This window comes from Electrophorus electricus, chromosome 4 (genome assembly GCF_013358815.1).
Source record: "Electrophorus electricus isolate fEleEle1 chromosome 4, fEleEle1.pri, whole genome shotgun sequence".
Lineage (NCBI taxonomy): Eukaryota > Metazoa > Chordata > Actinopteri > Gymnotiformes > Gymnotidae > Electrophorus > Electrophorus electricus.
The window spans coordinates 6,544,779-6,571,476 of record NC_049538.1 but is presented as its reverse complement, the minus strand read 5'-3'; the positions used below and the strand labels follow the sequence as shown (position 1 = coordinate 6,571,476).

Below are 26,698 nucleotides of genomic sequence, written 5' to 3'. Positions count from 1 at the left end.
GAGATTATTAATCCAGGTAAGATGTGTCTTGTTGCCCATACATTTTTGCAGTGAATGGGTCTGGGTTTTATGAACTATGTCGTTAGATTCAGAATATGAATAATGCTGAATACATGTTGCACCCAGTCTGCACATGTCTGTACACTTACTTGCCTTTACTAATTAATGCCAAAAGGTTGACAAAACAGCAGGTTTTGTTTTGTTAAGTGTGTTGGTCGAGTGATTTGACAGTAGCACAACTTGCAGTTAGTGTTACTTAATATTGTTTAAGAAGTGTGTTTATAGTGTTTTAATTTCAGTAATATTTGCAACTAGCAGGGGAGTCATGCCTTGTTGTGCTTGTGTAATGAATTCAGTTCTTGGAAGAGAAGAGCTGATGTCTGTTCCCACTATGTCCTTTCACCCTTGCACAGAACGTACTGACAGCAGCCTGGCAGAGCGTTTTCAGGGTTTGCTCGTCCGTGTCTCTTCAGCGTACTAACCACCCAGGCCATAATCTAGCAGTATGGTGTAATTGTAACCTTCCTTTATGTCTTTTGGATCCCCCATATATGTAGTCCAGTCCATAATTAGACAGGGGCACAAACAGGGATGCACAAATATAGTGGACATCAGTTGGTATCAGTCGATAAACAAAAAAAAATTTGTGGACTCTGGTGCAGGCTCGTAGTTTTGAGACAGCTGATTGTTTCCTGTCAGTACAAAGGGAGAGAAAAAGATTTTGGTCATGATGCTTCAGGCATGGGTAATAAAATGTATTTTGTATATATATTTTTGGAGGAATACAAGTCTGAAAAATAATTTTGAACCTATGCAGGAAATGCAGTCATTCCATTTCTGTTATGTAGAACCTTAACTCTTACCTCTTACTAGTTGTCTAAACTTGTCATGTTTTTTCAGAGAACGCCTTTAGTTGCTGGGAAGACAAGTTCTGCAAGACAAGTTCCATTTTCTAGAGGTCAGTTTAATTTTAGAAAAAAAATCGTTATCATTTAATTTACTTTTACGTTAATTTACGTCATATGTACTCTGCGGGGTGTAATTGTTGTGTAATTACGCGACAAACATGCTGATACTCCTTGCGCGAAACGGTTTGAAATCATGAACTTGCAACTCTGTTCTTGCTCAGCTGTCAATCAGCCGGTCGGCAAGATCGTCTGTCGCCATGTGGGCGTGCCTGATCTTGACCAGCACTTCAGCGACATTACCGAGACCTTCAACGAGCAGCACGAACACTACGAGTGCATGAAGGAAAATCTAAGTACCCTGAGGTACCGCTACCGCTGTCCCCCGGACAGCAGCCTGTCCGAGTGCCTGAAGAAGATCATGGAGGAGCACGGTGAGTCAGAGCGCGTTCAGAGACGAGCTTCTGCCTCTAGGATGGCGGCAGCGGGTTGCGGACTGGAGGCTCCAGGCCAGGATGAGAGTATTGTTTTTTTGTTTGTTTTTTTAAATCACCTGTGACATCCCACTTGAATGTATTTCTCTGGCAGGGGATGCCTTGGTTCAGCTCTTTTCTCGGAGCCTTTGAAACCCACGTAAACAAGGGCACGGTTAAGTGCGTGAAGGTAATTATGAAGGTAGACTTCCAGTTTATGGGGGCGTCACTGGCTGGCCTACAGCCTTATTCAAAAATGCCATAAAGTTTGAGCAGACTCAGGTGAAGGACTTTATCTATTTTTGGCTCACCATGCTGGTTTTGGAGGATGGTTTAGATTTTGTTGGTTGTAGTACATAGTTAACATCATTGAGGCTGTCCTGTGTAGACAGGGGACATATAACACAGCGGGGCTGAAATGAACAAGAGACAAAACAACAAATCTAAGCAAAGTGATCTCAACAATGGCAGAACTATAGTACATCAGAATATAATGTTTATGTGTACATAGACATTAATATGCTGTAAACCCCCCTCCCTCCCCCCCCCAAAAAAATACTACAAATACTAAAAAATACATTATTTTTGACAGTGCTATCATTGTTAATTGTAGCCATTCAACCAGTGAGAGACAGGAGGCCTAATGTTGGAGATCATCACTTGTTTTAGGGAGTGGATTCAAATAGTTTGAGTTGACAGCTGGGGGGAATGTTGATGCCTGGGTAAGTGACAATTAAGGCTTAGGGGAATAGATCATGTTTGGTGTATTTTGTCCTGTGTGTTCATACCTATTGGATGGACAGTGGATTTTGATGAATTGATGAAGTAATCTGAGAGTCTTGGCTCGTTCTGTTATTGAAGTGGATGGATTTTGTAAAACGTATGTGACCAGCGTGTAAACGTATTTTGTGCTGTGCGTTTGGTGTCTGTATTTCATTCATATTTATATTCAGAGGTATTGCTGCAGCTGATGGTTGAATGAAGATGGCTATTTGATGGGCACCCTTGTCTAATGCCTCTGTATAATGTGAAATTATAATAAGTGAGTCCATAAGTGTTAACTGTGGCTGTGGGTGAGGTGTCTGAATCCAATTTCTAGATGATTCTCCAAATCTGAGTTTGCCTATTGTGTTAGATACAAAGTAAACCGGAAATTTCTCAAAGGCTTTTTTTGCATCTAGATTAATGACTGCTGCATGTAATTTTTGGTGGTATGTCTAATGTGTTATGTTAATAAGTCTCTGCATGTTACTGGATGAGTTTCTACCTTTTGATAAAGCCTGTTTGATTGGGATTTATTAGATATGGTATTACTGTTTCTATCCAATTGGCTAAGGTCTTACTAATAATTTTTCTGTTAGTATTGGAGTTATTTTCCTCTTCTGTAAAGAGGTCCTATAAATACATTGTATTTGTATTAATAAGAGGTCCTATTATATATAAATTGTATTACGATGTTTTACTACTATTGCTCTTTATATAGGCCAAATTATTCATATTATATTCATATTAATTCATATTCATATTTGTTTGGTCCATCTTACATTTTATGTTTTTTTTCTGCTCATAAACTGGCTGCAACTTAGTTCAACTTGGGTGGTCTCTTTGTGATACTTCAGACATGCACCACATCAAGATACAAATAAAGGGCTGTTACTTCTCCTTGGATGTGATGCCGGTGGAAAACATGCCCGACAAGCTGAAGCTGACACAGGATGGCATCACGGAGCTATCCCGGGCCACCACGGCCGTCGAGTCATCTTGCACCAAGCTCCAGCGGATGATCGAGTTTTACCTGAAGGACGAAGAGTGCCTGACCACACGGGTGAGGGAGGCAGCCCCAACACACCAGGAGCAGCAACGGCTGGAAGGCAACCTCCAGGCCAACTTGCGGGAGGCTCGCAGGGCTAAAGAGTTTAGCACTCGCTACAGGGAAGAGGCTCGGAAACTTTTAACCGAGGCAGCCCAGCTGTCTGGCGTCACTCTGTAAACTCTCGTGACTGCGCAGTACTGGAGACAGTAAGGGACGTTCTTGAGGTGGGGTGAGGGATCACGCCATGCAAGACTGCTTCTCTTTAATATAGGAGTTTAACAGCGGTGTACTGTAGAGACTGGCTGTGCTGTGCAACTTTTAAAACTTAAATTAAAAATCTGAATGCGTATGTATGCAGACAGTTATTTGAATCTGTGCTGTGTTGTAAGGAGTAATATGCACATGGGGAACAGAAAAGCAGGTTTTATTCTGTCTTTTAAAAGCAATGATTATCTCAAGTCTCAAAAGACTGGGAACTACTTGTGCTTGTACTTGAGTCTATTAGTGAAAACACACATCTGTTAAAATAGGAGTTAATTTAACACTACTGATTATTTTTTTATTTGATATTTCTGGATACGCCTGGTGATGCCTTAGACAATGGAGAAATAAAATGATATCTAGGAAACTCATCTGAATTGGCGGGGGTTGTAGATGTAGGAGCATGAGCTATGTTAATTTAGGATGATCTGCTGTGCTCTGTTTCACAGCCTCCATCTCTCTGATAAATGTTCATATGTCACTAAATGTAATGGCTTTGTGTGTGTTGTGAAAAGAAACATTTTAATCACACATGATTTTATTGTGAAATGCAGTGATCACTAAAAACAGTTCAACAAACTGTGTTTCAAGGAAATTACATGTTACAGAAGAATCACATCTAATTCCAGACACATTAAATATGTGTTTAGAGGTATTTGTTGGCATTATATGAAGGGCATTTTGGCATTGGAGAACATTGAACCTGTGTCAAATGAAGACGTTTCAGTTATTCCTGTCACTACCCGTATCTAATAAGAGACATTAAACTATTTAAAATGCATCAGGCTACCTGAGTATGTTCTCAAACAAAACAAAGCTTTTGTATGATTTCTCGTATTTGTGTGAACCCTCTCATGGACATATATCTGAATAGAGATGCCTTACAATGAATAAGAAGGATAAGAAAACACTGTTAGCACTTCGTTGGTCCCCAAGTAAATAATTGCAAAAACTATATTGATGCTATTTTACAACAGGCCTGGTTGTGTGTGGTTTTTATATAAGGCAATCATTTAATGAAAAAAATAATCTCCAGAGAAAATGGAACCAGATTTTAGAAACGTGATTACTGTTTTCTTAATATTCCTCTTTAATTTCTTGTATGCAATTATTTTCTTAAATGTATTGTGTAGGATAGGGTTGACACTGTCAACAGGGTTGATGGTGTTTGTGAATTATGAGATATCGAAGCAGCCACAACTGTTTACAGTGTATACTCATTTATCATTTCCATTTCCAAAATTTTGTCCTTAGGCTATCTCAAAGGCTAAGCAAATGTTTGCTGTAAAAATGTTTCAAAATGTTAAAACAAGGTTGACCTGTTAAGCTTTTACACGTGTGAAATTGAAAAAAAAAGAACTAATCCTTTGCATAGGCAGAATAAATGTTGAGTAATAACAAGAATGAAGAAGAGGAGGCAGGGACGACAGATAAAGTTCAGAAAGGTTGAGAGGATCGAGTCCATTTAGTGCTCAACATGCAGTGATAAGGAGTTTAAATGCCAGGAGATATAGGAAGGCAAAGTAACTGATGGGGTACAGGCGCGACATGTGCTGACTCTAGGAGGTCACGTGTAAGCAGCTTATCGAAAGTTTTTGCTGGAAGACCAGCTAAAGAATTACTCTAAGGAGAAAGGTAATGAAAGCATGAATTAGGATTTCTGCACAAATGAGCAGAGGCAAGTAATATTGCAAAAGTTAAAAAAAAAAAAAGTAAATTATATATAGTTTTAGTTATTTTTACATTTCTGAAAATGTGGGGTAGAAATGATTGTTAAAGAAATTATGAGGAATAACTAACAAAAGATGCACAAAAATAGATTATGTAGCTATGCATGTTTTATAAAATGTCAGTCACAAAATGTCTGTGACCCATGAACAGGCAGACTGACGGTTTTAACCTCAGTTGTACGTTACAAGACACAAAAATACACCCATAAAACTGATCAGGCCTTGGTTGTTTGTGTAGTTTTTTACTGTTAATGTGGCATCATAATGTAAATGATATGAGAAAATGTATTTGTTTACACTTGTCTAACAGCTACAACAAAAGCAAAACGTGTTTTAAAGTCTAAATTACAAACCATTAAGTTACAGCACGCAAGACATCCAATTCCTGAATCGGGGAAATGGAGACAACCTACCCTACTCACGGAAACTATACATCTCCACCCTAAAGGCAATTGATTGGCTGCTATTTGTGGAGGAGCTGCGAGCGCTTTATATACTGCACGATCATTGGTCTTTTGTGTTGTCCGTCTCAAATAATACTCCCCAAGGTAGTTTGAATTGTGAAAGTAATGAAGATGAAGGGCTGGATGTTAAATAATTTAGTGCATATATGAAGTATTTGTTATCTATCGCTCGTGAAAGAGGAACCAAAGAGAAAATACCTGCAGAAATTGGAAGATAGCATGATAGTAAGTATTTCTTACTCTGCAAATGACCTAATCTTATAGCTAGCTAGCTCACTAACCACATGGATCTGTGCTGACTGCCTAAAGAAAACCAGCCATCTCTCCCAGTTAACTAACACTAGACACGATGGCATTCCAGCGCCGCAACTAAATAAAACCAGCCATCTCTCCCAGTTAACTAACTAGACACGATGGCATTCCAGCGCCGCAACTAAATAAAACCAGCCATCTCTCCCAGTTAAGACTAGACACGATGGCACTCCAGCGCCGCAACTAAATAAAACCAGCCATCTCTCCCAGTTAACTAACACTAGACACGATGGCATTCCAGCGCCGCACCTAAATAAAACCAGCCATCTCTCCCAGTGGCTCTTGACTGGCTCTTAAGATAGCCGCTAGATAAATAATGTTTAATGCCCCCCCCCCCCCAAGTAGTTAGCGTACGACGTAATTTGATATATTTAACCAGCCAAGAATATTCGTAAGTTGAAGCTGTCTTCACACAAGTGCTGTCTCCTAAGGAAAAATGACAAAAAAGTGAGTGGTATTTCAGTCTGGATGAGAGGACGGTTTCTGGGTCTGTAGGTTATAGCCGTGTCTGGAGCTGGCGCCCGTAAACGCCGTTGCAGCAGCGGTCATGTCACTTCAGTCGTTTTAAGAGTATTTTAAAAGCTTGCTTGTGACTGGGACGTCTTTATACTGGGTAAGTATCGCTTCTTTCATCGCCTTAAATGTAAGTCGGCAGGGAGAATGAGTTGGTCTGTTCGCGCGTACAATGTCGGAGTTTTTCTTGGCATCACTGGCTCAAAAATTATAATGTGGTTTAAAGCGCCCGTAATTTTGAATCGCCTTTTAAAGCTAGAACATGACATTAAATGTTTCTTTTCCTTTGACAAGGCGTTCTCTGAGAAACTACAAGAACTGCAGTTGTCGTCTACCATCGTTAGATAAGGAAGTGTTGACATGAAGTTATTGGAGTCTTGAATGCACCCATACACGTCTTGTGACATTTAATTTAATTAGGTCCCCTCTCAAATATTTGCTGAAATGTACATGTGTTTTATTGTGATCCATCCAACCAAAGCCAATTTTCCCAACTCTTTGAGCTGCTGGTTGAATGGGTGTAGCATTTCATATTTTGCTTGGGTTCTGTATCGGAGTTGACCCCTGTTGTAATGTTTTCTGTCTGATATCTACTTGGAAGTGTCCAAAGATCCACAATGTTTCACCATGACTCTTTGAATGGCATCGCCCAGTGTCCAATACTGTGGTGCTGGCCTGAAGCAAAAGGTGTCACGGCTCCAAATTAAATGCAAAAATATCTGTTGCAGTTAGGTAGATTACATAACTTTATAATTCAGTTAGCAGCGCTATAGTGCAAACATCTTATAACTCAGAGCAGACAAATATTATTTACTTTTATTGTGGAATGTTTACATTTTTATTTTTAAACCTGGTGCTTATATGCCTGCTATCACTTGAAATAGTATATGCCTGGAAAGGAAAGTGGTCGCACTCCTACAGGATTCTGGGAGCCCCTCACACCTTTTAATAGGTGTGGGGATCTTGGTTTTCCTCTTTTTGAAGAGAGTCTCACCACGGGGATTTTTTTTTTCCTTAAGGAGTGGTTGCTGTTCATTAGCGTCATGGAAAGGATACACGTGTGCTATGTCTGGCTTCATATGATAAGTCAGAACAGAGCTGATATGAAGCGCAATGACATTACACACACTATCGCACTAAACTAGGAGTAGTAATGCCTCTTGTCTTTCAGAAGTAAATCCTGGTCTCAACTTTATCATTTTCATCACTAGGGAGAATCATGTCATTATTCAAATGGTCTTGCAGAGAATGCTTCAGCTAGAAACTCCATAGTGGCTGTGGTGTTACCCACAGATGGTTGGTTCCTGTGTTGCATAATTCTGTAAATGATGTGTGCAATCAGACTGTCTCAAAGGAGAGTATCTGAAGTTGGTTTGTCTGTGCATTAAACAGGACTTAACACAATAGTCATTCTTGCTGTAGAGTCAGACATGAACTTGTGGCAGGTGTGCCCCACCCCTTGCGACAGTAGTTCATGCTGTCTTTTAAAAAAACAAACACTAGGATCTCCAGGCAGTTTACCCGACTACTTGATAAGGTACTGATCTGTACCAAGCACGCCAAGGGGAGTGTCTGATTGCATCAGTTTTCTCCTCTAAGAGTGTTTGCCACCGCATCAGAAGGAAGACATATCCCAGTATAGCTGGCTGAAGGTTGGCTCTCACCTTTTCCTACTGGTATGCAGGCTGGCGTGCTCGAAGGAGAAAGGTAAACACTGGTGAGCTTCACGAGGAAGCACATTCTATTGCTTGGCTTATACTGAAGAGCTATACTGTGTAATGGTTTCAAATGCCATTAATGTTGGATAAATCTCTTTTTTTTTTAATTTTTTTAAAATTTCAATTATATTGATCTTTACATAATGGAATGTAACAGATCATTTAGAAGTGATTGCTTACTAGGTTAATTGTTGCATAACTTGTGTATGATTTATGAAAATTCTGATGTCTCCCAGATTTACCTCATGTCCGTTTGGCTGGTGTGCTGTATTGCACTAGGGAGAAGGAGACTCTTTCATTCCATCCCGTTGGAAACAGGCCTGTGCGCTGTTAGACGGCGCCCTCATTCAGCGAGCACTCGGGTTCTTATCCATGTTCACAGTGCCTTTCTCAGATTTTACACGTGATCTGGTGGCGCGGATCATGTGGATTACTGTGCCAGTCTAATGCGAGGCGTGCTGCTCCCCTCCCAGCGCCTGTTAGGCTGGGATCGTTGCTAGCTGGTGTGGATTTCAGCCTTCAGACTCTGTCGTGCTTTGATTTTTGCAGCCTGGGTTTGTAGCTGTACTGACAGACAGGTGGGAGGGATTTGTGTGGGAACTGGATAAGGGTCCACACAGGAGAGAACATGCAGTGAATACATTTTGAGTGGGCCATAGAAAGGTATGGAACGTGTATGCATGTGTGCATGCTGAAAGCACTCTGTCATAACCACTCTCAGGGTTGATGGGATGGCTCTTTCCTTGCATTGCTCATGTCTTTTTGTTCATATAATTCATTTGTCTCTTGCTATAAATGCTGTTGCTGTATTTTCCCTGCAGGCAGCCTGGTGATTCAGACCCAGGCTGTCGAGCAGAGGCACACAAACATGTACATGGTACAACACGAGCATTTCTACCCTCGTTTAGGTGCCCTTACCTCACTCACGTAAGAACTCACTAATCCACACTGAGGAATTCTTGCCATTGTTGTTTCCCACTCAGCCTGTTGACGTGCTGAGGTCATTGTGAGCTGAGGGAAGAAGCTCAGGCCAAGTCTAGTTTGATTCCGCATCATGTGGGACATTTTGGGTCACAGCAACACAAAAAAAAAAGCATCTCGGCTTAAACGTCCCTGCGGTGAACTTCTTAATTGCCTGCTGATGGTTCTCTGTTGAGGGAAATGGAGATATGAGGGAGAGGCTGATGCACACAGTGTGAGACAGATACATTTTAGATGGGTGCGTGTATGTATGTTTGCCGATTGTGTCATTGATGTGCGGTCTGATGGGACAGGAAAAAGCAGCCGGGCGAGATTCTCTTGCGCGTGCTGTCCTGCTCTAACTCCTATTCCAAAAACCGACAGCTGCGCTCTGACTAGTTGCCTGGGCTGCCTGACAACCCCGCTGGCTCGAGGTCAGGCGGGTGGGGCGTGGAAAGTGTGTGTGTGTGTGTGTGTGTGTGCGTGCGTGCGCACGCAGCAGGAAATGTAGAGAGGGTTCCTTCACACTGAGGGAGGGCCGTGGCCACGAGTGTTTCGCCGTCTCTGTGAGTATATTTTAAAACCTTCCCCGCTCTAAAGCTTCAACCGTAGGAACTTTCTCAAGGCTGCCGGCAAGATGCTGTCAAGTAGCTCAACTTAGGAGTGGGCGAGCGTGAACGTTTCTGCCTGGCGTCTGCCTGCTGGAATGAGTCATGTTTTGAACCAAGACTTGGGACAGTAAATTCACAGGGTCTGGGAGTAAGACTTTTTGTTTGTTTAGGAGCTTTTTTGCACTGGAGCATGACATTGAATGTGTCTTTTAAGATCAGGGTGCATAGTTAGCTCTGGTGTCACGCGAACCAGTGGCTCTTGACCGTTTCGGTGGACGAGCTCTGAGAGTTTCCCCTGTGACTAAAGTAAGCTGATTACTGCATCACTTTGTCACTTAAAGGGGGGGGTGTTTGGCTGGAGGCGGGTAGTGCTTTGGATTTGTCAGGGAGATTAGCTTATGGAGAAACTGCAGAAGTGACAGGTGACTTTAGAGTCGTTGCGATGAAGTGATGTGAGGTGTTTGAGGTTGTGGTGACAGGAACCAACCTGCTGGACAAGAGTGGCACACTCTCTCTCGCTCTCTCTCCCCCTTTCGCTCAATGTCTCTATTGCTGTGTCTCTCATTGTGAAACACATGCAGTCATCACACCGACGGGTTCATGCTTGTGCAACCTAAGCTTGCTTTAAGCAGAACACCTCTCACTCTGAACAGTCTCTCAGTGGATCTCAACTGTCATAGAGGGGATCAAGGGTGAATGTGTTCGCTATGACTATGCGTGCATGTTGACTGCTGTTCGCAGAAGGTCAAGCGGAAAGGTAAACTCGGCTGTGTTCGTGTAGCAAACATCATTGCTTAGCTCAGATCTGGTATGCTCACATTCATAATCACTGCTAACTTGCATCTGTCTGTAACGTGTGAATGCATCTGACCTCCGAAATGGCACGCATATGCACACTGATGCATTTTTACATGAGTCACCTGTGTCAACAACAAATCACTCAAGGTATTAAAACAAGCAAAGTGGATACACTAGTAGCTCTGGCGTACGTTGCCTTTTCCCTCTGGAGGACAGCAGAGTTCGTCAGCTGTACGAGATGTCGAGAAGGCGAAAAAGTCAGACAGCTAGCCTTTGCTGAGTGACTAAATTAAAGCATGTGGGAAGTTACTCACTTCTCCATCCTCCCACTATTGCTGTTCTCCGTTGTTGTTTGGCCGTGCTGCCAGTGGCCGACAACAGTGCTAAGCGCATGCATACAGGCAAAATGCGGCGTGAGTTAAGATCTGACGGTCCTCGTTCCAGTCGCGTGGCCATGATTCGGATTACATATCCGGTCTAGGACCACATACTATACTGACTCCTCTCATCTGAAAATGTTGGATTTGAGTGTCCATACAGCCCTGTGTCATATTTGATCTGTCTCATGTTGAGGCATACGATCAAACTTGAGTCACTTCAGTTTGGTAATGTGAACGTGGCCCATGGTGCTGTTTGCATTCTTGTGTTCCTGCGCTCAGAATTCTGCATTTGTGTTTGCTTCTCATTAGTGTTATTACATCAGTAAGAATTGGCTCTAGTTTCAATGGCTAAACATCCTCTGCATTGCAGTGGTCTGGCCCGCTGTGCAGTCTGTTGTGTATTCTCTTGTGTGTGGGGATCATTTGTACAAATTGAGATCTTGTCCTTATTGTATCGAGGAAGTTTCTTATGATGGCTTAATAGAAGACCAAAAATGGCGCTCATTTGAATTCTCCTTTCAGAATCTGTTCTTGCCGAATACGGTGCACGTGTTTGATACGAGCCTGTTCTGCTTTGTAAAGAATGGTTAGCTTAGCTTTTTAGGATTCTCAGAGATTGAGAAGAAGCCTGTTCTTTTAGGCGTCAGTTTCATTTCTGCCTGTTATCGCTTCAATTTTTGCTCTTGCGTATCCAGAGTAAGCAGTCTTGAGGTCTCGCTCCAATATGAACAGTTTAGTCACTAGATGGCGCTGCAGTGGATGCAGTGCAGGGTAGTGTTGCGCACAAACCCTACATTTTGGATGCCGTGCTTGCTATCAAATTACCAATGTTCTGTGGCTGGTTTTGCCACTAGCCTGTAATTCCAGTTAATAAATACATAGGCTGGAACCACAGCGTCACCACCACCTGGAATCAGTTGTCTTTGCTGAGAGTCACTGGCACGCCTCATAAGTGAATCACAGGCACATTGGGCTCTGTCAAAAAACAAAACAAAACAAGGCATGGTCTCGTAGAGATTCAGGAGCGTGTAGTAAACTGCTGCCTTGTACACAGCAGGCAACAGTAACCCAACATGGTTGTTATAACTCAAGCAGGTGACCTGCGGGTAAATGCAGGCTATGTATGGGTCCTGTACACCTCACTGGAAATAAAGATGCTGAATTACTTTTATTGACTGAACAAATGATTACAGAAATGCTTCAGAAGGACAAATCCATCCGTCCGTCCTATTACTTTGTTGAGCAGTTTCTTTAGATTACTGGGAGTGCTGAACACGCACGTAGCTTTCTAACACCACTTGCTACAGAGCTTATTTGAGTGACTGACCATCTTGGCAGTTGTCAAGGATAAGTTGTCAACACTGATGGGAGTCAAATCCAGCTGTAATCCATTCCAAACCAAAACCATTTGCTAACCAGGCTTCCTTGTGGAATTTGAGGCACATGTCCAGATGCCGCCTGCCTTGGCGTTCCTCGGGTGGCCGCTCTGCAGCAGCAGGTATTGAGAAGGTCAGACGGTGGGGTTTAATAAGGCCTCTGCTTGTCAGCTGTGTTCATTACCGTCCTAACCAGCCTCATTACCCAGCCCAGCAACCTCAGAGCAGGCAGAGACGCACAGCAGGTCCTACACGTTGGACTGGGGGGGGAGAGAGATCGCTCCTTTTAACTCTTGATTTCCTCATGTAGGGAAAAGTCTTATTCTGTTTCAATGGGCTACATCACAACAGTTCTATTGTATTGCAGTAAGACTTGTGTCTTAAAAGTATGTTTTGTTGGCCTCTTTAATTCCCAGTGAATAGACATAATTGCAATGAAAAACAATATCGGCCACTTTCCCTTTTTGTGTATTGTTATTTTACTTTTTCATTTTGTACATATTTTTGGTAAATATTTAGTAGTATTTAGACTTCATTCATGTGCACATTTTAAAATGAAACTTGCAGTGATGCTTCATATTTGTTTTTATTTTGTAGAATGCAGAACAGTAGTATGTTTTGGTGTGTGTGTGTTTTTTTGGTTGTTTTTTTTTTTTTTTTTTTGCAAGGGCTCAGTTAATGTGGCTTGCTTGGTCATTAGGACTAAGCAGTCACCCTGAGCTAAACATCTCTGCAGTGCATTGACTTGTCAATTTAGAACTGCACTGATGAATTGAGGACATCCAGATTGATTGATTGTCTGTGCACAAGATTCATGATGGAAGCAGGCAGGAATGGCCTGCATCAACACGTCAGTGTTTTTTGGATTGGATAGAGGCCTTGTGTTTAATACGCTCTTGCCTCCCGCTTACAAGAAGGCTGATTCCATTACCCACGATGTTGTCGCCTAGAAACAAGGCAGTGCTTTCCTCCACTGTTCCTGCGTCTTGGCTGTCGGAGCACCTTTGGGGGAAAAATGCACACGGTTATGGATTTGGACATGCAAGGGAAGTCTCTCGTGATTTCGCCTGTGGGTCGAGGTGTCTGGAAGCACGGCCACCATCACCCCGAGACTGTTGTAATGGGTCCGATTTCCATGGAGAACTGCCTCCCACTCCTATTAAGCCACTGTAATTAGGCCTGTCGTTCTGCTATCTTGGCGTGGCCATCGTTAGAGAGGCATGTTCCACCTCGCAGCCCCACCAGGGTACATGTGCCAGCCACTCACCGGTCTCTTCTGAAGCCTTTTCAAGGATTGTTTTCACCCACTGCGTGAATCACTGGATTCCTTCCACAAAGTGGCCAGAACACACTCTTCTTTTATTGCGGCATGATGTTCCTGATGGTCTGTCCCTTTCTTCTCTTGAGTGGTGCGACGTGGTAGGCTGTTATGGGGCCAGCGTGGCTATGTAAAGCGAGGTTGGAGAATTGGGCTCACATCCAGAGCACCAGGTGCTGCAGAAATCGCTGCAACAATAGTGCATTGGGAACGAGAAGCTTAATTGAGCTCCGTCTTTCATGAGTCGGGCTCGAAACCAAAGGACCGTGACCCTGTGGATGTGTGGAGTAATCCTGACAAGGCTCTCCTAACCGAGAGGGCTTTGGAGAGTTTTAACAAAAGGAGGGCGTTTTCAGCCGTTTCACAAGGTCACGGCATAATGGCGTCTGCTACTGTTACAAATGTTTGGCAAGCACTATCGCTAAAACAGAGCCCCACACTGGCCTAGATGCCACTCTGATTATAGAGCAGTGATGTTTGTTGTTTGGTGAATGCCCGCTCCCTGTGGGGATGGAGGACTGGGCTGGTGAATTTGTCTATGTGCATGTTCAGTGCAGGCTTTCTCCAGTGGGTCTTTGTGAAGATGTGTGCGGACGTGGGAGTGATTTTCACACAGCCGGGCTGACTGCAGGGCCTTCTTCTGTCTGTGCGTGATGCACCTGTTCCTCCTGCTCCTGCGTCCCTCATGTGCAGGGCACCCTCCCCTTTTAAATTAATCCCACTGCTGGTTAGACAGACCATGGGAGATTAATGTTGGACATCATCTTGAAATAGAATTCAGCACCCCACACACAATCTACCCGCTCTGTGGGGCTTTAATGGACCTTTGATGTATTTAGGATGATCCAGGATTATTTTAGTCTTGGTTGCAAAAACAAATTATGTCTACGCCCAATCACTTCTGTGCTTTGCAAGCATCTGCGGATAAGGGGTGGATTTTGTGTTTGGTAGGACAGCAGTGTTTCAGAGGGAAGGTGGTTTGAGGGCCCTGGATCAGTTTCTGGCCCAGAGAGGTAGCCTGCCTGCTTGGACCACAGCTGAGATGCTTCATGGAGGATTCTGGGTGCTGAGGCTTTTTCAATAAAAACAGTGGCTTTGCTGCCCTAGAGCTGGAGTTAAGATGGCACTGTTACAGAAAACTTTTTAATCTTTTTAGTCATTATCTCTCATTCTTCCTGCATTAGGAAAACAGAAAATCTCACACTCTGGGTGCACTTAATCCACACCGTCAACAGTAATTCTGTTGTCTTGGTTTGAGTATATATGACACATGCACGCTCATTTCCCTCGCACCACGTTTTCGCAGGGGTCTTAATTCCATGCTGAGCTAAGCTACGTTTACCCATACAACCTGAAGCAGCACTCTGGCAGAGTGCAATTTCAAAGACATTTAAATCTTGTTTGGCTTCTAGCTGGGGCAAAAACTGCAGGGCGCTTACTATTGATGGTTTGAGAAATCACCCCGGTTCCTGATTTTAGGCCAGTGATCAGTGCTCTGAGAGTGTGTGTGGACTAGGGTAGTATTCCCACCCAGCTAGAATCATCAATAAGCCCTAAGAGAGTAGACTTGTATACAGATTTAGACCTCTCTCTCTCTCGCACACACTGTAATTACTCTTTCTAGTTGAACACGCTCTTATATAAGGCTAGTGACCCAGGGGGAGAAGAGCATCTGTGCGCTGGCTCTCTGCTGGGTCCCTGGGCGGGGCAAAGCGAGGAGACGAGGAGAGGCAAGAGCCAAGACCGACGGGCTTCCGGGGAAGAGAAGCGGGAAGTCCTTGGACGGGGGTAGGGACCACCAAAAGGGTCGAGACGTTCAAGCAGCGCCACCAGACCGAAGGAGCGATGTTGTAATTGGACGGAGACTCGGAGAGGGCCAATGTGTGAGCTAGGGGCCACACGTGGAGCACGCCGCGAATTACGACGTGGCAGGGGTTGCTTGGTGTTGTGTTGAAAGGTGCAGGTGTGTGACGGGGTCCTGCAGCGAGAGTGGCACAGTTGTTCTGAAGCTGGGATGGGCAGGTGTGTGGGGGGGTGTGGTGTTGTTAGGTCAACATCGTGTGGGGTTCTGACGGATTTGCCAAGCATCTGCGGAGGTGAGGCTGTCTACGTGCATGCCTGGACAAATTTCGTCACTCATCCTAACGTTTACTCACAACAGCTGTGGTTTACTAGGGGAGAGCTGATGTATCCATGTGGGTGTGGGTGTGGGTGTGCCTGCCCATGTTCTGGCACTCCCTCGTTTGTATATGGCAGGTAAACTACTGTCATTATCGTCTGATTTAATTTAACCTTCCCTTGAGGGGAAGCGCAGGCTGACGCTGAGTCTCTTTCAACGGCAGTAGTGCTCGTCTGATTTTGCACCTACTGCATGCCGGTCACGAGAGCGCGTGTGCCAGCATGCTGATCGCAACCGCGTGCAACAGTGCGGTACTCCTCCAGACTGGGTCAGGGGCGGCAGAGAGACGGTTCCGCCTGGGCTCTCCTGTTGTTGTTTGTCGCGGATCCCCTCTGCTCGGCGGTGGGGAGTAAAGGCACGTGTGACCTCCTCCTGTTTTGCAGATTGATGTTTCTCGGTACCAGATGAGGAGCAATGCTGGGCATGGACCAAGGTGTGCTGGAGGAATGGCTGTCCGAGTTTAAGGTCAGTAGTTAGCTGTTGGTTTTCGTTTCTATGCTTCTTCTCGCCGTCGTGTGTGTGTGTGTGTGTGTGTGTCTCTCTCCCTCCTCATGCTCTGACTGTTGAGTGGGGACAGATGGATGCAGAGACCCGTCTGGAGCATATCAATCAGTCGGCTCTGGTAGCTGCATTGAAGGCGCTCTCTCCTTTTTCATTCGCCTACATATTCTTTCTGTCTTCTCCCTCACGCTCACTCATGTATGCTCACCCATATACACAACACACACACGGCTTTGAGTGTTCTTAACCGCTGAAGTGTATGCCGGAAGGGCCCGCTCTGCTGCCACACAGGCTGCGGCGGAAACGTGGCTGTACCACAGGAGGATGTCTGCAGGGCACAGAGGAGGGCAGTTGGGAGGGGGATGGCGTGGATTTACTGTTGAACTCGCTTCCTTCTAAAGACCCCCACCTCAGACTCATAGAAACCACGTCAGCCACGTACTGGTCTGTACTGGTCTGGCTCACTCCTGGTGTTGTGGCCTTTTCTCCTTCCTGCGGGGCCATGCTGTTGGGAGCTGTACAGATACCATGCTCTGTGTGCGCGAGTGTGTATGTATGACGCACACACTGTGTGTTGCAGGCGCTCCCCGAGACGGCCGTCTCCAGTTATGCTGCATCTCTGAAAGTAAAGGCCTCACTAGTCCCTGCAATCTACAGGGTCATCCGCGAGAACTACAGTGACGTGAGGCTTTGCTCTTCTCACTTTCTCTTTTTAATTTTTTTTGGTCTTGTGTTGTCTCAGTCTCAGCCTACTCCAGACCCATGTGTGTTAGTGCTGTATAAGGTGCCTCTTAATCTATGTCTCCTAGCTTTGTGTGTGTGTGTGTGTGTGTGTGTGGATGAATGTGGGTTTTCATGTGGCCTGCGGTCCGTTCTCCCTCCACACTGGCACGGTTCGCAGCTGCAGGACTGCGGTGTTGATCTGTGCTCCGTCCGCTGGTCCACTCCCAGCTCTGTAGCCACTGAGCGACCCAGACACGCTGCCTCACTAACAGGCGCCAACACTCCATCTGCACAGCCACACGAGGCGGGCTGCGACATGACGCCCTGCCCTTCGTGCTGCATAATAAAACTGATCTGGAGTCAGTGTGATTATGCTAATTGCACTTTTTTTTTTTTTTTTTCCCCCCTCCTTCTCCATTAGCTCGCAGGCTGACCAGTTAGTAGTCACATGTCTCCCCAGATTAACCATTAACCAAGTCCATTCCAATAGTCCCTGTTAGAAGAGACCCTCCGAGCAGGGGGCACGAGGACGTACACGAAGCCGACCTCTTCCGGAGCTGCTGGCTAGAGAGCGCTCGTCTCCTCCAGCCAGCAGCTGTCCGTCCCTGTCGGGCGTTCCACTACGGTGGGAGGAGTCGCTCTGGGTGGGGGAGGAGCGTCACGACGCCCCAGGCAACACGGGAGCTGCAGAAGGTTGTGAACTGTGACTGGAGTGTGGACCGAGCTTAGCCACATTGCCAGTCTGTGGGTGTGAAAGAAGCGGGTCTGCCATTAACATCCTGCTGGGACTGATTGCGCTTATACACATTATATAATGAGAAGCTGCATGTAAATTCTTGTTAGTGTTTTTATTTTACATTCTCTCCTCCCCCCACCCCCGCCCTTCGATTCCCAGCTCCTGGAGCCGGTCTGTCACCAGCTCTTTGAGTTCTACCGCAGCGGGGAGTCTTGTCTCCAGTGGTTCACCCTGCAGTTCCTGCCCGAGCTGGTGTGGAGTTACCTGTCCGTCAGTGCTGGGCGCGACCCCCACTGCAGTGGCTGCGTGGAGGCCCTGCTGCTGGGCATCTACAACCTGGTCAGTGGTGGCGTGGCGCCTATCTTTGGTGCCACTGTGCACAGTCTGTCCATGTGCAGAAGCAGAGTGTGAATACATTGTTTGGAGGAGGTATTTGTGGGCCAGGTGATCACTGGAGGAAGGAGTCCAGGAAGGGATGTCTCGGTCTGGAGTCTCTTATAATCCCTTTTCCCAGAACTCTGAATAATGGAGTAGGTCATCTGCCAGTCAGACATCCTGCAGTGTCTCAGGGGGGCGTTTAATCATCTTGACATTATCTGCGATCGGCCACGTGCCCTGGGGATGGCAGACCTAGTGGGCCTCGTGTCAATGAAGGCTAAATGCTGTACGTGTTGTCAGGCTTCCTGCAAGCGCACACGCGCGCGCACACGCACATTTTTTTTTGTAGAAATGTTAACTGCAGGGCTGTACTCGTCTTCTCGTAATGTTTCATGTAATGGCTGAAAGGGAACTTCTGTTTTCGTTTCCTGGATTCCCATTCAAATGCAAAGTATCAGTTTGTGTTGTAAAAAAACCCCTCCAGTCTATTAGCCTGTAAGACATCCTCGTTAGCGCCCTGTTAAATGCTCGAGAAATACCGCAACATGACCACTTCACCCCAATGCACCGCTCGTATGACTTGGCAGAGTCCAGAACTGGTGTGTGTGTGTGTGTGTGTGTGTGTGTGTGTGTGTGTGTGTGTGTGGAAGGGCTTGGCTTCTCCCGAGAGTAAGAGGAGGATGTGGGGGAGCCATGCCAGACAGGCAGTCCGGGCCACTGCAGTAGATGTCGTGTGACGAGACGCCCGCTAAAATGTTCACTGTCTGTGTCGAGCTCTGCTGCTACCTTTGGTGAAAGAGCCATAACACAGGAAGACCTGGTTTAAGATTTTATACAGATTAGCACTTAATTTCACTGATTTCACCTCCAATCTTTTTTTGACCTTAAAATTTTAAACGAAGCATTCTTAATAAGAGTCAAATTAAATATCCATGAATTGCACATCAGTCTAGTCTTTCAAAATAAAATTTTGAGATGTTGTCCCTCTGTCTCTTTCCTCTCGGTTTGATTCAGGAAATAGTTGATAAAGATGGTCAAAGCAAAATATTGTCCTTCGCCATCCCATCCTTATCCAAACCATCAGTTTACCACGAGGTATGTTCAAGAATCCAGCCATTCATTGTGTCTGAGTTTTTCCAGTTCTGTCAGGCCAGAGCTGTCCAGGTAACTTCCACCACTGCGTTCACTCCCTCTAGCCCTCCACCATTGGCTCCATGGCCTTAACGGAAGGAGCTCTAGCCAATCACGGGCTAAGTCGTGTTGTTTACAGTGGACCCCACCTCCAGAGAGAGACGTTTACGGCACAGAACAGGTGTGGCTGCTCATCAAACATTCATCATTTTCATTGAATGCTTTCATTTGCTCCATCTATTATTAAAACACCACATGAGGACAGTTGGTGCAGGCTCGGCTGCCCGTGCGTGCACATTTGTGTGTGGTTTGTAATCGTGAACGTATTATTTTTAAGCTTTAAATGCGGATGCTATCTAATGGCTTGGTGCGGGACCGTTAAGTCTGTCCTCCCCTGTTTCAGATTTGAAGTCTTAACATTCCTGCTGCTCTGCTATAATGCTTCTCTGAGCTACATGACCAACTCTTCCCTTCAGTCTCTCTGTCAACTGAGCTCCAGGTTAGCCACAGGCGCACACACTCACAAAGAAAAGAATGCGTTCCCACCATTAACGTTCCTAACTAAACATCAATGCAAAGAAGGTTGAACACTGCTAAAAAAACAAACAAAAACAAAACAGCAAACACAGTGGTGAGAGGTTGTGGCGTCCCAGACTTTCTCCTGTGTGAAGGTTTCCAGAAACAAGCCAGTGAGCCAAATGTGGTCATGCAACATGCGTGCATGAGTTCTGCATGTTTGAGTTCCTCCATCCTGCGGCCTTTGTGCGCTGGCCCACAGATCCGCCTGCCCAGCTGAAGCCCCGCCCCTTTCCTCCCGCCCTGTCGGAGCCTCTTAATGGCTCTAGACTTCCTGCCCGGTCCCATGTGCCTGCAACAGGGAGAATGGTGGTGGGATGTAGGGGCTCTGCACAAAAGATTATTTGGAAAGAAGTTCTGCCTTGGCCTGTTCTGCAATAATGGCGTGATGGGGAAACGGGAAATCCGGTTTCAGTTCGATAATTGGAATCCCAGAAATGGGAACGGTCTTGTGGCACAAACGGTCCGGTATTTATTAAGTAGGGTCCATTTTCCCCCTCATCTCCACGTCACTGAATGTCGCCGTGGTGATGTACTTGACTGTAATGATGCTTGTTGCCTTGCTCCGCCCAGAGTGTGTATCTGTGGCTACCCGAGACAGCAGGTGCGACGGTATAAAGGCATCAACAGCAGAATGATGGTGACCTCGGAGTTCTTGGTGCAGCTGATCACAGGCATCCACTTTGCTCTGTGAGTGACCTCCACTGGACTTTCATGTCCTCTTCTGCACAAGGGCCCTCTTTTGCTTTTGAGATGTAGATTACATGACCGAACCCAGACTGATCAGATCTGTTTGTTTCCTTGTCTTTTTGTCGGTCTTTCCTTCTCCTTCTTCTTCTTCTTCTTTGCTCTCTTTCTCTCTCTTGTGTCCTCCTTTCATCATGCTCATGCCGCAGTTGTAACGGTGAGTCTGAACTGGGCGCCAGAGCTCTGGATGACGTGCTGTACCGAGCCCAGCTGGAGCTCTACCCAGAAGCCCTGCTGGTGGGTCCACACCCCTCTGCTTCTACCCCATTCCCTACTAGTTCGTTACATTTTGCAATACGTTCGTTCATTTCTCTGATTCACAGAACTTTTTAAGCAAAGGTTTACTTGCTAGAATGACCAGAGGATGGCTTGCTTGTCTGTCTGTTATTTTATGTTATAAAGTGATATCAACAGGTTTTATGGCTTTTTAGGGTTAGTATTTGTTTCGTTTGGCACGTTGTACCATATGACAGCTACATGTTTTCTAAAGGTTGTTTATTGCATTTAACAGATGTTCTGTGTGCATCGGTGATATGTGGAAATGTTTCCAGGTTGGAAATGCCATCAAATCCACGCTCCACGGCGCCGCCCTCAAGGCCAACAAGGAAGGCACACGTTCCATCCAGGTCGAGATCACGCCCACTTCTTCCCGGATTTCCCGGAATGCCGTCACTAGCCTTTCCATCCGCGGCCACCGCTGGAAGCGGCACGGTGAGGAGCAACGGCTCCGGGCCTGAAGGCGGGGCCTGTTGCCACGCCCTTTTAGCGCACTTCCCTGCTGGTTTTCACCAGCATACACGGCTTTTCTGTCTGACTTGCACCACAGAACCCACTGATCGGGGCTGCAGTAGTGAGTGTGCAAAATTTGGATTCGTTCAGAATGGCAGGACCCTCGGTCAGACTGTCTCTCGGTCACACATCATATCTGAATACCTCTCCCATCTGTACTGACGTTCCTATATGAAGGGCTCATCCTGTCCTGCCATAGTCGCATCACTGTCCCGCTGCGCTAGCTAGATGAGCTCTCCGGCTGTGCACGGTCGCAGCTGTTGCTGTGCGGAGGCAGGACACCATACAGGCAGCTGGCATATTCACCGTGACAGCCATTAGAACCTTCCCTCCCCACGTCCCCAACAAAACAGCCCAGTAATTACAGCTACGCGCTGGGTCGTCCCAGCTGGCCCACTGTAATTAGTGTGTCCCGCACAACGCACCAATTAAGCACCACAAGCAACCCTTTTTCCTTACGTTGAGATTAAACTTTCCGCTGGCAAGGATTAAAGATTTTGAGTGGTGAATCACTGTGCTTTTGTGCAAGCACATAATAATTGCATAGTGCTGGGAATGTGTAAAACATCGCGACCCAAATCGCTACCTTCCATTTCAGAACATTCTCTGGAACCTGATCCACAGTGTCATGCTGTTCGCTTTTCTGAGAGCCATTCTCAACCACTTGTCTTCCATTTTCACCCCCCCCCCCCCCCCACACACACACTTTTTTTTTTTTTTTTTTTTTTTTTTTTTTAAATACTTTCGGCACCTAACTTTACTCATTTCATTTGCTGACATCGTAGCTGAAGTCCAGTTTTTATTTTCTGTGCGGTCATCATCCGTCCGTGTGTGTTTGCCTCATGTACATGCATGTCACTGTCATTCCCCCTCAGAGTCTCAGGAGAACAGTGTCGAGTCTCCGGACTCTGCTCCGGACGGGCCCATCCCCACCATTAGCGTTACGGGGGCGAGCGGCGAGCGCATGGCCAACGGGGAGGCACTGCGCAGCAGCAGGACGGAGGGCGAGGCACTGGGGGGTGCCACTGAGGTGGGGGCTGACCCCAGAGCTCAGGAGCTCAGGAGACAGAAGTCTGTGCGGAGGCTCCTGGAGGACGGGACACCCTCCGTGGGGAGGGTCCAGTTCTAGAGCCTCTCCTCCTCCACACACACTGTGACTTGAAACGCCCCCCTCCCTTGAGTTCAGAGGTACTATGGTGGGAATATGCCTCCTTGTTTTCTGTCCTTTTTATTATTCTGTCCTTTTTTGCTTTGGGGGGGGGTATTTAGCTGGGGGGTCACACGAGGCTAGGCAACATGTTGGGGTGGCGCGCTAAAGGCTGTAGTGCATAGAAGAATTTCTTCACAAAGGTGAAGACGCACTGTAGTGTAAATGGCATTCTGTTTAATTCTTTGGCTGGTCTTATGGGAATTTTGGATAGCATTTATGTTCACATGAGACCAGCCAAGGAATCATAGGTTAATTTATCAAATTCCAGTGCAGTGAGTTACTTAAACATAAATATTAATTATTATCTGAGAACAAAGGTTTCCTTTATGTCCAGCACATCATAGTTTGGAATATTTTTGAATTTTCTGTTATTTGCATCAGTTCAGTCTAATGTACCTTGGCAAGCTTAATGTTAGTAACATGGGCAGAGCTTGCATTTATATCATCGGTATATAGACGCAAGCAGAAAAGCCTGGATGCAGGCCACTAAGTGCATACGTGGGTGTGGGCAGAGCAAAACTTTGCCCAATTCTACACATCACCTTGGCTGCAGGCCAGAAAGTACTTGGAGAAAAATATAAATGCTTTTTAATGAGTGCTTCCCAAAGCATATTTTGAATGCTGCTCTGCTTTTAACTGTTAAGAGAGATTTCCTTGTTAAGAAACGGTGAAATATTAATGGAAAGAATGTCTGCTTTTCACCTAATGATTTTGGCTTAGATATCACCGTGAGGTTTCCTTTGGATTATTTGTGCTACATTAACGCATGCTTGGCTATCAGGACTTTGTGCTTAGCTGTGTGAGGGATTTGAATGCTGGTTGTGACGTTCTCCTGAAATCTTTTCCTAGCCTTGCCATTTGTTCCCATTACTCATCTTTGGACTTGTTTCTAAAACCCACCTTCCTCTCTCGCCCTCACTTCTGCATTGAACCCACCCTTTTTTTAATCACTCACAGGGCCTTCTAACTATTGAGTTTGTCAATTATGAAACGTCTCAGCGCCTACAGCTCACCTTCCTACAGCCAAAAGGGGGTTGGGGGGAGTCTTAAAAAGAGATACTAACCTGCTGTTGTGCTTCTCGCACCAACATTTACCCTCTGGCTTGCTCTGGGAAGCGATCATCCTGTAGTCTGCCTTTAATAACAGGCCCAGTTCAGCAGCTCTAGATAAAGCTACAGCCGAGGGCTTGAACATAAAAGCAAAAGGTTTGCTCAGTTGTCCAAGCTGCAAACCAAATTTGCCCTCGGGGACAATATAGTATAGAGTAAACTGCTCTTGCTCAACAGCCTAGCCATCCTCTGTCTTGAGAGATCTGATGGCCTGATGACTGATGTGTTTTCCTCCTCTTCTGCTCTGGTAAGGTGGTGCTGAACTGTTTTTGCGTTGTTACAAATTAGGGGGGGTATCGTTCTAGTAAACTGACTGTGCAGCCTGAATATTGAACACTTTTAGAGCTGGTTTCTTTGAACGTGCCCTCCAGGTTGTTCAGTAATCTGTTCTGGGGGTAGCCACTACGGACGCCGTTCGTGGCTAAGCTGAAAGTGAAGTAAGAGAGCCAAGCCTGACTCTGTTCTGTCCCTTCCTGTTCAGATGCCGTGGATCTGGGTTCCCCGGAAGAGCTGATGGAGATCTCGGAGGTGGATGAGGGCATCTGCACGCAGGTTGGTGCTCCTGGCAGCAGCCCGCCTGCCATCGTGGTCAGCGTCGCCGGCGACGTCACGGCGAGCGGCGGCGGGAAGCCATCGGGGAAGGGCCTGTGGCGCCTGGCGGGCAGCCGCTCCAGCAAAGACAAGGAGGGCAGCGGGGGCACGGCGGGCGAGCCGCTCTCGCGCAAGCAGCCCGGCGGTCGCGCCATGAGCGAGAACCTGGAGCTGCTGTCGCTCAAGCGCCTGACGCTCACCTCCAGCCAATCGCTGCCCAAGAGCGGTGCGCTGAGCCTGTCGCGCACCGCCGGCGCCGTCTTCTCCCGCTCCTTTGAGCAGGTCAGCAACGCTCTGGTGGCCGCGGCAGCGGGAGGCGGCGTCCAGGCCGCGCCCGGCCACGCCCCCCGGGAGAACCGGGCCTCGGCCTGCAGCCTGCAGGATGAGGGTCTGGCCTACGCGGAGCACCTGAGCGCCAGCGGGCAACATCATCAGTGTTCACCCAGCATCAGTCTGCTCGCCCCGGACGCATGACCCCTCCCCCCCCCCACCCCAGCCTGCTGTCCGATCCCTCCCCACCGCCAAGCCCTGCCAGAATCGTTCCACGAGCAGTGAACAGACTCCATGATTACGCATATACTTAACCCCCCCCCCACCATAATGTGACCAGTGTCACGACATCAAGCACTCGCAGTCCGTTTCTGTTTGAAAGCACTCTCTATGGCTGTGGATGAGATTATAGGCATTGAAGAGCTCACACCTTCCCCCAGTGGTGCTGAACCCAAACTCTTGCACCTTACAGAAAGCCTGGTTTTTATTTTTGTGGACTTTGTCAATGGTGTGTAATCACTAAAATGTTCTGTAAAATAAATTGTATTTTTTGAATTAACTGTTTAAACAAAAAAAATCACTTTTCTCTATTTGTACGTTTGTCCATGAACTTTTAATGTGGTCAGCTCTGTACTGAGGACTGTACATAAAGCCTGACTGAGCTGTTAAAGCTATTTTTTGATGCTACATTGATGTGTGTTGAGTGTGTATTCATGGCCTTGTGGGACTGTACTTGATGATAGCTTTCCAAATGTGTGATAACAGGTGGTCCATTTTGAGGGGTGGGGGGGGTTGTGTGTGTGTGTGTGTGTGTGTGTGTGTGTGTGTGTGTGTGTGTGTGTGTGTGTGTGTGTGTGTGTGTGTGTGTGTGTGTAAGAGAGAGACTGTGAGACTGTGTGGCAGACGTGCTGAAGTAGAAGAAGCAAAAATATTTTCATTTTCTGTATTGAGCTTTAAGGAAAGCCAGCAGTATTAACTCCCCAGTCCTGGGCAACATGTACAGTTTGTGTCCCTGAACACTAAAGCTTTGATTTAAAATCTGGTAAAATTAGAGATCAAAATATGAAACTTTGTTTACATCAACTTGTTCTTATTGTGTTTCTGAAGCAATATCCTGGTTTTGACGGCAGTGTCCAATTTTTGTATTGACAAACAAATTAACTTATGCTTGCGAGATGTTTTTGTACTCTGTAAAGACGGTGGTGTTGCACCATGACAGCAGAATGCAGTATTAATAAACTTTTTTGTTTTGTTTATTTGGACATATAACCAGTGTGATGTTAGAAAGGTTGGTGTGACAGCCAAACAGTGTCCACCTCTCGTTAAAAGCAACGTGCTCCTCTCTTGTGGTTCCAAATGATCTCTCCTGTTTGGAAGAGTTATGGACTCCTGTTCCTCATTTCTTCTTCTTTTAATTATCAGTTGACAACACTGTGGTATTGTAAAGAACATTTGTCTATTTCAGGAACATAAATGTCTTTTTTTTTTTTTTTCCTTTCCTCTTGAAAATGTTTTGGAATAAATATATAAATATCTTGTCAGAGCAGTTGGGTTTTTTTTTTTAAGTCATAAATTTAAACAGTAATTATTGTATTTTTATTTCCTCAATACGATCACCATTTTGAAAAATAAAACTGACCATATTGGAGTGAGCACCAACAAATCTATGCAAGGAACAAATACCTGTGTGCTGCTACTGTTGGCCTCAGCGTCATGGGCCCCAGGCTTCTCCCTGCTTGTCTTTTTCCAGACTTCAGAAGACCTACACACTCAATGCAGTAATACACACTCAGCTCAGATTGCATCATGCAGCATTGCACAGGAGTAAATAAAATGAACATCTAAACAAGTTATATAAATTGTGTATTTAAACAAGGTCTGCTCAAGTAAGACCTTGAGCATGTGAGGTAGTACCATGCTGTACTTGTGCCTACATAAACACACAGCTGAGCTGAGAGAATTTCACTTTACTTTTAGCGGTACTGGACACTGCTGACATCAGTTGTGGCTGACATCAGAGAGCCTCATAACTCTGTGATATGGTGCAAAATTCCATGAGAAACGAAAGTATTTAAGCAGTGATGCGCTCTGTTCAGGCTGCATGAGGGCTGTTACTTTCCTCTTA

At 45.8% G+C, this 26,698-nt stretch overlaps 2 protein-coding genes across 8 annotated transcripts in view; both read left to right on the top strand.

Moving 5' to 3' along the window:
- The window catches only part of si:ch73-345f18.3, an 8,898-nt gene extending 4,960 nt beyond the window's left edge, over positions 1-3,938 (top strand). For both annotated transcript variants that reach the window (XM_027001412.2, XM_027001413.2), the window contains exons 2-4: positions 901-958; positions 1,130-1,339; positions 2,998-3,938. In XM_027001412.2, coding sequence (XP_026857213.2) covers positions 901-958; positions 1,130-1,339; positions 2,998-3,368 — 639 coding nt within the window. In that variant the 3' untranslated portion in view covers positions 3,369-3,938. The remainder of the gene's footprint in view (positions 1-900; positions 959-1,129; positions 1,340-2,997) is intronic.
- A 1,781-nt stretch (positions 3,939-5,719) lies between these two features.
- On the top strand, positions 5,720-26,112 carry fam126a (family with sequence similarity 126 member A). Of its 6 annotated transcripts, XR_004775878.1 has the most exons (12): positions 5,720-5,871; positions 16,195-16,276; positions 16,893-16,994; positions 17,931-18,110; positions 19,164-19,244; positions 19,346-19,461; positions 19,684-19,779; positions 20,430-20,546; positions 20,753-20,840; positions 21,155-21,314; positions 22,268-22,580; positions 24,194-24,281. XR_004775878.1 is itself a non-coding variant. In XM_035525219.1 (11 exons), the coding sequence occupies exons 2-11, from the start codon at positions 16,226-16,228 to the stop codon at positions 24,775-24,777; spliced, it is 1,575 nt and encodes a 524-aa protein (XP_035381112.1). In that variant the 5' UTR covers positions 5,720-5,871; positions 16,195-16,225; the 3' UTR covers positions 24,778-26,112. The 6 variants fall into 6 exon arrangements, 5 of the variants coding, with proteins under 5 accessions (XP_035381112.1, XP_035381115.1, XP_035381113.1 ...); XM_035525219.1 differs by lacking the exon at positions 22,268-22,580 and having other exon boundaries at positions 24,194-26,112; XM_035525222.1 differs by lacking the exons at positions 5,720-5,871; positions 22,268-22,580 and adding an exon at positions 6,250-6,405 and having other exon boundaries at positions 24,194-26,112.
- Positions 26,113-26,698: the final 586 nt, after the last annotated feature.

Excerpts from the sequence above, each read along its gene's own strand:
- fam126a (XM_035525219.1), top strand. The coding sequence starts at position 16,226 with ATGCTGGGCATGGACCAAGGTGTGCTGGAGGAATGGCTGTCCGAGTTT. Across the intron at positions 16,277-16,892 it reads AATGGCTGTCCGAGTTTAAG|GCGCTCCCCGAGACGGCCGT; the intron begins GTCAGTAGTTAG and ends TGTGTGTTGCAG. Across the intron at positions 19,462-19,683 it reads ACGTTTACGGCACAGAACAG|ATTTGAAGTCTTAACATTCC; the intron begins GTGTGGCTGCTC and ends CCCCTGTTTCAG.